Source organism: Sinocyclocheilus rhinocerous, unplaced genomic scaffold, assembly GCF_001515625.1.
Source record: "Sinocyclocheilus rhinocerous isolate Xijiao unplaced genomic scaffold, SAMN03320098_v1.1 scaffold1591, whole genome shotgun sequence".
NCBI lineage: Eukaryota > Metazoa > Chordata > Actinopteri > Cypriniformes > Cyprinidae > Sinocyclocheilus > Sinocyclocheilus rhinocerous.
In genome coordinates this window covers 336,615-348,614 of record NW_015652264.1, presented here as the reverse complement: position 1 = coordinate 348,614, position 12,000 = coordinate 336,615, and the positions used below count along the sequence as shown (strand labels likewise).

General features: G+C 36.5%; 1 protein-coding gene across 1 annotated transcript; it reads left to right on the top strand.

The window, feature by feature from the left end:
• Positions 1 to 200: 200 nt before the first annotated feature.
• On the top strand, positions 201 to 10,657 carry LOC107714202 (ankyrin-3-like). The gene is made up of 6 exons (XM_016519970.1): positions 201 to 552; positions 6,599 to 6,700; positions 8,844 to 8,942; positions 10,042 to 10,140; positions 10,286 to 10,411; positions 10,649 to 10,657. The coding sequence occupies exons 1-6, from the start codon at positions 427 to 429 to the stop codon at positions 10,655 to 10,657; spliced, it is 561 nt and encodes a 186-aa protein (XP_016375456.1). The 5' UTR covers positions 201 to 426.
• Positions 10,658 to 12,000: the final 1,343 nt, after the last annotated feature.

The following is a 12,000-nucleotide window of genomic DNA, read 5'->3' as shown; positions in this document are numbered from 1 at the left end:
CAATCCTACAGCTGGAATATAGCTGAATGCCTCCACATCTGGACAGGCAGGTTGGCCCTCTTCCTCTCTCTCTCTCCCTCTCCGTCTCTCCCTCTCTCTCTGGTCCCTAGTTCACACATGGCGATATAAATTCAGATTCAGCGAGTAAGGCTTTTGTCTCTTCAGCCAACCAATGGACTGGAGTCACACTCGATGGGGGAAAAAAGAGACAAACTGTTTGCACTGAGGAGGGAGTTATTGAGAGTGAATTGTGGGAGGACAGTGGCACAGAGCATCCATTATCGCCTTATTCAAAGGAGCCGTTTGGGAAAAGCAGATCAAGGACGCCAACATTTGCTTTACATTAATATGAAAAACCTTATGGGACTATTCCACATCTGAAGCGATAGAGAAGTATCTGTGTATGGTTTTCTGTGGTTTGGCATCATGGCACACGCAGCAGCACACCTGAAAAAGGCACGGGAACTGGAACAACCTCCAGAGATAAAGGCTCTCACCAAAGCCAGAGAGAGACGCAAGAGACACAGAGAGAGAGCAGAGCGCAAACACAAGGTACAATTAACAACAGCACTTTTACCTCAAATTCATCCATGCCAGCTCAGATACAGCTGACCTATTGGGTGACATGTGTCTGTTTAAAGAAGTCTGCGACCATTTAATGTCAAAATCTTCAGACAGCCCTAATACTATTTAAAATAGTCAGTTGCTTCCGTAATGTGCAAATGTAGCATCTAGTAATTAATTAGTAATATTTTAATCTGAATTTATTCTTTGTGAATTGATCATTTTTGTGCTTTCAGTGTTAGCACATGTAAAGTCTCAGTCGCGTTCACATGCACAGAGGGTTCATTGAGGTCAGAGGATATGATGATGTCATACATGGCATGTTACATCAAATTAACATGATTAAATTAGGGGTGATTTGTAAAACTTTGTCCTGCTCTGCTACAATTGTCATGCCTATAAATCACTTAAATTAAACATTATTAATCATTCTTATAATCTCTTTCTAATGCGTACAAATATTAGAATTCAACACCCCTACACTCTAAAAAATGCTGGGTTAAATTCAACCCAGTGCTGGGTAAAATAGGGACAAACCCAGCAATTGGGCTGTTTTGACCCAGCGGTTGGGTTAAATGTTTAACCAAACCTTCTGGGTAGTAACCCAACCGCTGGGTCAAAACAACCCAATTGCTAGGTTTGTCCCTATTTTACCCAGCAGTGGATTTTATTTAACCCAGCATTTTTTAGAGTGTAGTAAGACAACATAGCCATGACATTTTATGCTAATTTTTAAAACTATTTTATTTTATTATTGTATTATTTGATATAATGTACTTTTAGTATTTATTTATTATTAATACAAATATTTTTAAATTCTCAACTGTGTACATGCAATATATAATAATTAATGCATATTTTTTGTGGTTGCATTTTAGTATTTTTGTGCTGCAGATGAGCCCCAGCGATAAATCCTGTAGTCAGCTGTTCCGCACCTGTTTCAGAGCACAGATACTGAAAGAGGATTAGGAAATAGGATCATCCTGTATGCAGATTTGTCTCTAGAGTGCAAAATCTCATTGGCTACATATGTGATGACATAACCTTTTGATAGAACTCATGTATGCTTTAGTTTTGTTCTTGCAATCTGAAAATACAAGTTTTGAAAATGTTTTACAGTATTAAAGATTCATTTTTTTTTACATCTAATTTATTAATTGAATTAGATTTAATTTATATTAAATATAAGTCTTCCTGAGGAAAAATAATAAAGAAGTAGTGATGGGGAGATCGGATCGTTTTATCGACTCTTGCTCAATTTCATTCAGCAAAATGAATAAATGTTATTGGAGTCATTTCATTCATTTGTATGGAGTTAAAATGTTGTATTTTCTGTAGCCAAATTCCCTGTGCATGTTTACACCTAGTCTTTGATCATATTCAAATGCAGCCAAAAGTAAACTCAAATAATTAGTTCACTTCCAGAGTCTTTTGTTCATTCATCACTTGACGGACGCAATGATCAAATTGTTCGTGAAAGAGCCATCACTACTAAGGAGAGGCTGGCAATGGTTGAAAAAGCAACAGCATTGAAGGAAGTAAAAGTATTTGTTAGCACAGATGTGTTATAAAACATCACCTTCACCTAATGTGTTAAGCTGTGTGACCTTGGATGACCTGCTGCCATAGGCAGATTAACCATATGGGCAATTGGGCAAGTGCCCAGGGGCACCACATCCAAATTAATTTTCTCCGGTAAGACAAGTGATGCATTCTCAAACGTCTATCTAGCCATGGCCTATATATAACCTTTCATCAAACTGCGTGAGCCTGTGCTTTTTCGTTTTGACACCCATATATTACTCAAACAGATTCTAGGAGCATGCTGTGCAGTCTCATTGCTTAATCAGCCACTGCCTGCTGCAACCTATAACTACTTGACTAGCATTGTCAAACTAACAGTCTTATAAGCAGGTTATTATAACTGAGATACACAAGGAGCTGAGAATGTTAACATTGAATAACAATTAGCAATTTTTAATGATGTTCTTTAAAAATATTGCTATTATTTTTAAATGGGAAAAGCATAATGATATTTTACAAATATACTACCATTTTTTGGAACACGTTTATTTAGCAAGGATCCATTTAATTTACCAAAAGCAAAGACATTTGTAATGTTAAAAAAGAAATACTTTTTATTTGAATTGTTCTATTCATCAAAGCATCCTAAAAAAAGTATCATGGTTTTCAACAAAAATATCAATCAACAGAACTGTTGATAATATGATAATAATAAGAAATGTTTCTTGAGCACCAAATCAGCATATTAGAATGATTTCTGAAGGATCATGTGACTGGAGAAATGTCTGCTGAAAATGCAGCAGTTAATTAAAATTTTAATAGTATATTATATATTTATTACTATATACTGTTTTAGTGTATTTTTGATTAAATCTTTTTGTTTACATTTTGTTTAAATCTTTCCAGCCCAAACTTTTGAACAGTAGTGTTTATTATTATTATTATTCTTTTATTATTTGTTTTGCAATATTTATTTTAAATAAAATAATTTGATCTTGACAGAATCAAGTTTAAATTCTTCAAAAAGTCAGCTGTACATGTACATTAACAGAGTTCACTATGTTTTGTTTTAAAGCATTATTATGACATGTTTTTTTCTGTTTAAACTCACTTGTCATTATTGCCCCATTAACTGTAAAACCCAGAGTATTTTGGTTAATGGGGGGCATGGCATTGATCAGGGCAGTCAATGGCAGGTCAATATGTCTGTAGTGGAAGTCAGCTTAATGCTGAATCATAGTCTGGTCAATGTACTGCCTCGGGACCAGAGATGACCCACAGACACTGATGCATTCCATCTGATTCACTGTAGGCATTGCTATAGCTGTTTAAACACGGTTATATTCCCCATGGATGATGAATTGGATTCATGTGGCGTTTTGCGAGAGCTTTTACTGAATTCAATAGCTGTGAATAGCAATGGATGGTATGACAACCAAGGGTTTTTGTAAATAACACCCTCTTCCTCCAGTCAAGACTTTTTGACTTCAGTTGTCCCGGTGGATGCGCATTCCTAGACCTCAGGAGGAAAATGACAGGTTTCCCAGCTGGCTCTTCCCCATTAGCATTGCCCCTTGTTGGGCCGTGTTCTGTCACATAGCTGCCTGGCCCTGGAGGGGTTAAAAATAACCCAGCCCTGGATCCTGAACGGGGTGTCTATTCGGCCTGATATAGCAATGGGAGACACATTTGTGGCCGCAGTTGTCAGTCACGAAGCCAGGCGGGAAGAGAGAAAAGACCGGAAAAGTGTAGGAGATAAGAGCCAAGGGGTCTGTGCCAATACGGGACGCAGATTCTCACAGAAGATGCGGGGCAGGGATCAGAGAGAGCACATAAGAGACAATGTTCGGGACCTGAGGAGAAAGACATGAAAGTTTGGGGGATTTCACATTAGCTGGATAGATGCTCTGAAGCTGATAATTGAATGGGCTCCTGGGTACTACCTGAAGACTGAGGATATTGCAAACCCATAAAGCTAAGTGCATGTGAGCGAGTTGGAATCAATCTCCCGAGGAGCGATTTGATGTTCAGTGGTTGGTTATCACCGGAAAAGGCAGAGCGAGGGCGGAAACTCACGAGCGATCGAGACGTTGATGTAAAGTGCAGCACAGTTTTTTGCAAAGGTTTGGGTCACTCTTTACAATGGGCAATGCAGCAATGTGTAAGGCATGTGGTTCAGATAAAGGCCTGCGGACCGTTGGAAGTGATCCATATCTGGACCGCTCCTACAATTCTGTGGCAGATACCATGGTAAGACAATCTTAATAATATCTAGGTTCAGTAGAGGATTGTTGAGTTAATTTTCCTGCTGAAAAGACCAGCATATTTTTTGTTAGGGATGCTGGGATCGTAATGCAGAACAATCTTCTGTTTTTCTTTTTGTAACCATGGCGATTGCAGTTAAGATCTCATTTAGTATATTCAACTTCTCAGATCTTTACTTAAAGGGATAATTCACACAAAAATAACAATTTTGTTATCATTTACTCACCCTCATGTCGTTCCTAACCTATATGACTTTTTTTCTTCTTCTGTGGAACATAGAAGATACTGTGAAAAATGCACTCTTGGAAATAAAGGTTCCTAAAGGGTTTTCTTGGAGTAATGCCACAGTTGAACCAATTTGGTCAACCACTTTGGTTAACTAGCGTCACCAGAAAGACCATGTTAACTGACTAGCTTCACTAACTAAAGCCAACAGCACGCCTGTGTACTGGCCTAGCTGGTCTGACCAGCACCAAAACAGCACTAACCAACAAAAATGCTGGAAATTTAAGCTGATCTAAGCTGTTTGATATAGCAGGGTTACTTTTGTATGGTAAGTATTTCAAGACTTTGGTGTTTAATTCATTTTTATACCTGATTTTTAGTTGACTTCTTACCTCGGAACTTTGTTGCCCATATGAGCTCAAATAGTGAAGCATGTGTGAAGGCAACTTCAGCAGCAAATGTATAGTGTCTGTGGTTAAGATGTGACCTCTCAACCTCAGAAGGAGCAGAGGTCAAGTCTCAAACATTTCGGTCAAAACTGTAATGACCTGACACTTTAATGCTTCACGCTCCACATGACCTGAGAGGTAGGCCTACCGATCTGTTCATTAGCATCTTAAATGCCAGAGCTTTGCACCAATGTGCTTGTCAATTCTAATGTATCTGTATGTTTTAATACATTTTGCGCAGCTGTTGAAAGGTAACCGAAAGGTACTGTCTTCCTGCTCTGTACTTGTACTGTCTTCCTGCTCTGTAGTGTTCATTATTCAGTACATTGAGGATTTTTGCATTGGTATTCCACATGCAGGTTTTATTGTCACAGTTGTGACTTATGCCAAGGGCTTTAAAAGGAATTGCTCAGTAGTATTATGAATCAACACATGTTCACTGATTGATGCCAAATCAGAAATGTGATCTTAGCATTAATTTTCTTCTTCACATGGCAAGATACCCATGCACATATGCAGATCTGTTTGTGTGTTTGAATGCATGGTTTAGGAGGACACAAATGTGTATAATGACATGGCTTACATAAACATGATTTATGAGGACAATTCTTGTGTCCTTGTAAACCAGTGGTCTCAGGCTAAATTCCTGGAGGGCCACAGCTCTGCAGAGTGTAGCTACAACCAGCTCCAACTCACACCTGCTTGGAAGTTTCTAGTAATCCTGAAGACCTTGATTAGCTGGATCAGGTGTGTTTGATTAGGGTTGGAGCAAAACTGTGCAGAGCTATGGCCCTCCAGGAATTGAGTTTGAGATCACTGTCGTAAACCAAATGGCTTAAAAATATACAAAACTGTGTTATTTGAAATTCAAAAAATGCCAATAGTTTTCTGTGAGGGTAGGGTTGGGACATAGAAAATACAGTTTGTACAGTATAAAAACCACTATGCCTGAGGACAGTCCCCTTCAACCACATGTACTGTAGTGTGTGTGTGTGTGTGTGTGTCATGTCAGCTGCCTTCATTCTATTTTGCTGTCTATATTTAGCAGTCACAGTTAAACACAATTCTGATAAAAGGAGATACACCCACTGAAATCACAACTTTCACTCGCTGAGACATAAGCGCTAACCTTAAACTTTGAAGTTTGGGGTCAGTAAGATTTTTAATGATTTAAAAAAGTATCTTATGCTCACCCAGGCTGCATTTATTTGGTCAAAAATACAGTAAAACTGTAATTTAGTGAAATATTATTACAAATTAAAATAACTGTTTTCTAATTGAATATATTTCAAAATGTAATTTATTCCTGTGATGGCAAAGCTGAATTTTCAGAAGTCACTCCTGTATTCGGTCTTACAGACCCCAAACTTTTGAAAGGTAGTGTATATTATCAGAAATGACTGGTCAACTTTCAAACAATTATTGATAGGGGGAAAAAATTAAGATCTCACCCTGCATTTGCTCTTCTTTAATTTTGTTTTACTTGGAAATTCATTGTAATTGAAAAAATTTTTTTAACTAGAGCTGGCCTGAAGTTTCCTAATGTTTTTCCTGTTTTGTTGTTTCTACAGTCGGACAGTAATACCAGCTTCCTAAGGGCGGCCAGGGCAGGTAATATTGAAAAGGTGCTGGATTTCCTCAAGAGCGGACAGGACATTGCCACATGCAACCAGGTAACTTTTTACATAAAACACTATGAATGCAATGAAATGAATGCAATGTCTCATTGATTCCTCTCAGCCTTAATTTACTATTTCATACAAGGAATTCAACAATTGGAACAGTTACATCTAAAGCAGTTTAGATTATGTATTTAAATGCGTTTAATCTAATCTGTTATGAGAAAATCTGTTGAGGAATACTGAATTAAAATTTCTCCAAGAAGCGGGTTGCCATAAACTTCTTTCCAGCTTAATGTTCTGTCAACTCTGTGTTAGCTCCACTCTTTGGAAAGTCCTAGTAGATTGTGCTTTGTTAGTGAAGGATAATCCTTATTATTAGAAATGTGTATGTTTTTTTAGTTTGCTTTTCTCAATTTTTGACCAGCCTGGGCAACAAATTGCATTGTTATGATGTTATAGGGAGCCATAGTGATTCCTGACAAAAGCTGGTATTAAAAGGTATTAATGTGTACCATTTAGGGGTAAATAAGGTATAACAATGTACCCTTTAGCTTTTGTAGCTTGGGGTATTTCCCAAATGACAGCTTGTACTTTTTTTTTTTCTGAGAATGTATGATTCAATTGTCCTTTTATCTACGTATAGGAGATACCGCATGCAAAATGCATTCTGTAAGGTTTGGCACAGGCACAAACTGCAACATTTTCAACCAATCATCTTTACAGTACTGGTTTTAGCAAGGTGTGCCATATAAATATTATGTAAATGTAGCACTGATGGTTGTGGTCATGTGGAACCATGACCAACATGGGGGGGAAAAAAGGAGAAAAACAGTGTTTAAGTGCCTTAATGTTACAATATCATTGTTTTTATACAATACATTGTTTTTTTTATATGAAGCATGTTTCACATTTTCACATCTTTGTGAAATATTTCCTTTGAAAGGGTGATTGTGCTGTATTTTTACATTTTATATATGCATGTATTTATTTATTTACTTATTTTACATTAAATTACGTGAAACTGGGTGTGCAATTTTGTGAAATAGCGAACATATATTACTGAAATGCCATCAGAGACAAATGTCATAGCTATGTCCTAGCTAGGTTGCTATGACCCCTTTGAATTTGCCTCTGCTCTGACCATGACATTATCCATTATGACGTCATCTGGAGTCGCCAGTAATAATGAGCATGTCAGCACAACAATGGACAGGCATTCAATGTTGTTTTCTCTAAAATCCACCATTCTAATCCTCACTGAGTGATATTGCAATATAATCTGCCCATGTTTTATCTGTTTTTTTTTCTTTCCTCTCTTTCACCGGAATCCCTCTCTCTGGATGCGAAAACTCCTTCAGCTTTCATTATCCAAATAAATGAGATTAGAGTCTCGTTAATTCTCTCTGCTCTTACTGACGAGTCTGAATGTTAGCCATAATGCGTTACACAAGAGCTGTCATGATTTACCCGTCAAATATAAAATGAGGTGCATTAGTAAATTAAGACAGGTGGTGATGTTTGAATAAAGGGAATGCTTATTTACAGCTCGAGAAAAAAGAGATTAAACACTGAAATTCCATGTTTAAACGTAAGCTTGATTTGATAAAATAAAAATAAAACAAGTGACTTTTTACATGATATAATGAAAATTAATTATTTCATAATGGCTCAAATTTACAACAACTTTTTTTGTTCTGATCATTGTACTAAAATAGAAAAAAAGACTGTTGCCAAATTTAGCCGTAGTAAAATCTGTCATAATTATTCTTTTTCAAATTTTCAAACCTGGGTCTGGGGGAAAAGTAAAAAAAATAAATAAATAAATAAAATAAAATAAACAATTTAAAAAATAAAATAACGTTTATTTACTATATTAATTATGTTCTAATATATTTAACATTATATTTCCATAATCTTGTAATCTTTCATTTTTGCAATTAATCTTTTTCAGTCTTTTTTTCTAGAGCCGTACATAACAATTCTCCATATTTAGTAAAAACCTACAGAATGCACATGAGAGATCTACTATATGAAACATTTTTGTTCTAGTATTACCCCTGTCAAATTATTTTGGCAAAGTCTGTTTTTATGCAACTTGTATGCTATTATTTATCATGACCAAAATTAAAATAGTAGCTTAATATTAAATCTGCACTGATAAAAATGTATTGATCATGTCTCCCTCTGCGTGTAGAACGGACTCAATGCGCTCCATCTAGCAGCCAAAGAGGGTCACGTGCAGCTGGTGGAGGAACTTTTGGAGAGGGGTGCGACCGTGGACTCTTCAACCAAGGTTAAACACACATAGACACTTACAAATTGGAGGGAAGGGGTATGTGATTCCCAAATGGCGAGAGAGAGAAATAAATATGACGGAATGCCAGTCATCCAGTATGATGAGTACAGCAGGACTCTGATGATTCCTGTCGTCTGACACACAGGGCCAAACAGACACACCCACACAAGCCAGGAACTATAAACACACGAGCAATCACACTGACAGCAGAGAGCTTTGCACACTGCAAAGAGCAAAGCTTTGGAGACTTTTTATTGAGCAGAAATGTGATTGTTTAAGTGGTTTTCATGTTATTTGTTTTATTATGTACTAGAAGTCCTTTTTGCCTGATAGGATTTCTGCAAATTAGGTCAAATGTCTCATGCAGTCCCCAAGTACCAGTTGGTAGCTGTTCTTATGTTAAGCATACACATACACACATTGACAGTCTGTGCACACTACTACAACAGAGGCTTTATTTTTTCAGAAGGCTGAGACTGTATGGGGTGGGTAGCAATATCTTGCTTATTTTTTACCGAGCCACGCTTGAAAGTCTTATTCGCTACAGAATCACAGTCTGGTTTGAAACTTGTCTGTTCAACTGAAAAACAAATTGGCTCATATCCACAAAACAGCCTTGAAAATCATAGGAATTAGTCAATATGAGCCCATACAGACTTTATATGATCAGGCAGTGATGAGAAGAGCAATAAGTATCAGCACTGATTCCAAATATCCTCTTTTTAGCGAATATCAGTCGCTGCCATCGGGAAAGAGACTAAGAATGCCAGTGTGTAAAACGAATAGACTGAAGCTTTCTTTTGTTCCTGCCTCAATAAAAATGCTGAATTCTACCAAAAAAAAAATGCATCTATAGCATATTAGCACTTTACTGTGTTTTGCACTGTACATAGTTTACATTTTATACATATACACTTATATTTTAATGTATGTTTTTTAATTGTTTTATTTAATTTGTTTTATTTATCTTTGCCCAAGACAAATTTCCTTTTGGGGACAAATAAAGTTTATCGTATCCTATCCTAGCATATTCATACACAAACAAGTGCACAATTACAGTAGATGTAAATATGTATCTCCCTTTCTTCCTCTTCAGAAAGGGAACACAGCATTGCACATTGCTTGTCTGGCTGGGCAGAAAGAAGTTGCGAAGTTATTGGTGAAAAGAGGAGCAGATGTAAACTCGCAATCGCAGGTGAGAAGAGCCTGTAATATTCTAATAATACATATAAGTGAAAAATTTAAGGGGGTCTGAATACTTTCCGTACCCACTGTATATATATAATTTAATTGAATATGATTAAAATAGTATTTAATCAATTGTTATAATTATAATTTAGCTTTACGGTGCCGGTATGTTACTACAGAATGGCTTCACTCCACTTTATATGGCTGCTCAAGAGAATCACCTGGATGTTGTGCAATATCTTCTGGAGAATGGTGGAAACCAGAGTATTGCCACAGAGGTTTGTGATTGCGAGAGTTGTGTGTGTGTCTTTCCATTCTTTGCAACATGCCCATACAAGTACCTGCTAAAAAGAGGAGAGTGTTTACACATTTCCATAGACTGTGGTTTTTATGACTTGCTTCTGAAGTGAAATCTTAAATCTTGAATGACTTGAAATCATGAATCCAATTATATCCAATAAGTATATCCAATAATCAAAATCATAAGATGGTTGAAGGTATTACATGATTTCTAGCTGGTCTAAACTCTTCATTGTCTGGTCCAAGCTGGTCTAGATGCACTGTAAAAAATTATCGTGATTTTAACGGTAAAATACACAGAGACTGTGTCTGAAATCACACCCTACACCCTCATTCACTATTCCCTACATGAGTTTACTAATATAGTCCACCTGACAGAGAGAATGAACACTAATGAGTGAATTCAGCCAATGATGTACAGCTGCTGTTAACAAGCAGAATCACTGAAGAAAAGAGCAAGAAATGAAACTGACTTCAGCCGCAGCCTTACATGAAATTAACCGAAATAAAACAGCAGATGATGATTAAACAACTCCACAAACAGCATTACCAGCTTCATTCATTACTAACCAGTTTGACTTTATTTCTGTCATATATCTACAAAACATTTTTTGAGAATTAACCGAGGTTTATATTGTATTGAAAATATTTTGTTTGGCCTCACCATTTTGGCGATCAGTGGTTGCTTTAGTTGGGCTCTTGACCCTTGACTCTTTAATGTTAGTCTTTCTCTGCTGTTGTATCTGTGTATGTGAAACACATATGTTATGACAAGAAGAGCTGAGAGAAATTGCAATGAAGTGGTTTTAATAACTATTAATAATGATGTAATGATCGTTTCATTTTTCATGACCTGATTCACTGGTGTCATTTTGTGTCTAATTATATGGGTAAATTAATATTTCGCTTATGGTACTAATATGACTCTGCAAGATAAACTGACAAACTATTGTGAAGGAATAACTTCACAATATTGTGAACTTTTTATTTGCAAAACCTTTAGAGCTACAGTAGCTTTTAGACACACACAGACATCAAGAATCAGCACATGCATCTCAACAATGGTGACTATTAATACAAAAAAATAAAATAAAAAATCATGCCGCAATGCATGCTGGGTGCCAGTACAAAACTCCCAGCATGCATTGCAGAATGTTTTTTTTTTTTGATTGTCACCAATGTTGAGATTCATAGGCTGAATGTTGATGTCTGTGTGTGTTTAAATGCTGCCATAGTTTAAAACTTTTATTTGTGCATATTGTGCTTAGGAATGTTTCACAATGATCACAGTAGTATCAGTGGTGCAACTCGCGTATTAGTAATATATCACACACTTAATAAGAGATTAAACATTAGGTGAGATCAGTGAATCTAGTTCATGATGGTCTTGACATCCCAAACACCAGTTTGATCTAATTATAGATCATTTTGGTTTTTCTTACTATAAAAACTGTGTTAAATAAAGACAGTTAGATGGGTGCCGTCAGAATGAGATTTCAAACAGCTGATAAAAGCATCATAATGATCCTTAAGTAATCCACACGACTCTTAAGATGATTCTAACTTC

What these genes read in the sequence shown, in the direction of transcription:
- LOC107714202 (XM_016519970.1), top strand. Translation starts at nt 427, where the DNA reads ATGGCACACGCAGCAGCACACCTGAAAAAGGCACGGGAACTGGAACAA. An exon ending in GAGCAGAGCGCAAACACAAG is followed by an intron (nt 553 to 6,598) that starts GTACAATTAACA and finishes TTGTTTCTACAG; the next exon opens with TCGGACAGTAATACCAGCTT. An exon ending in ATGTAAACTCGCAATCGCAG is followed by an intron (nt 10,141 to 10,285) that starts GTGAGAAGAGCC and finishes ATTATAATTTAG; the next exon opens with CTTTACGGTGCCGGTATGTT.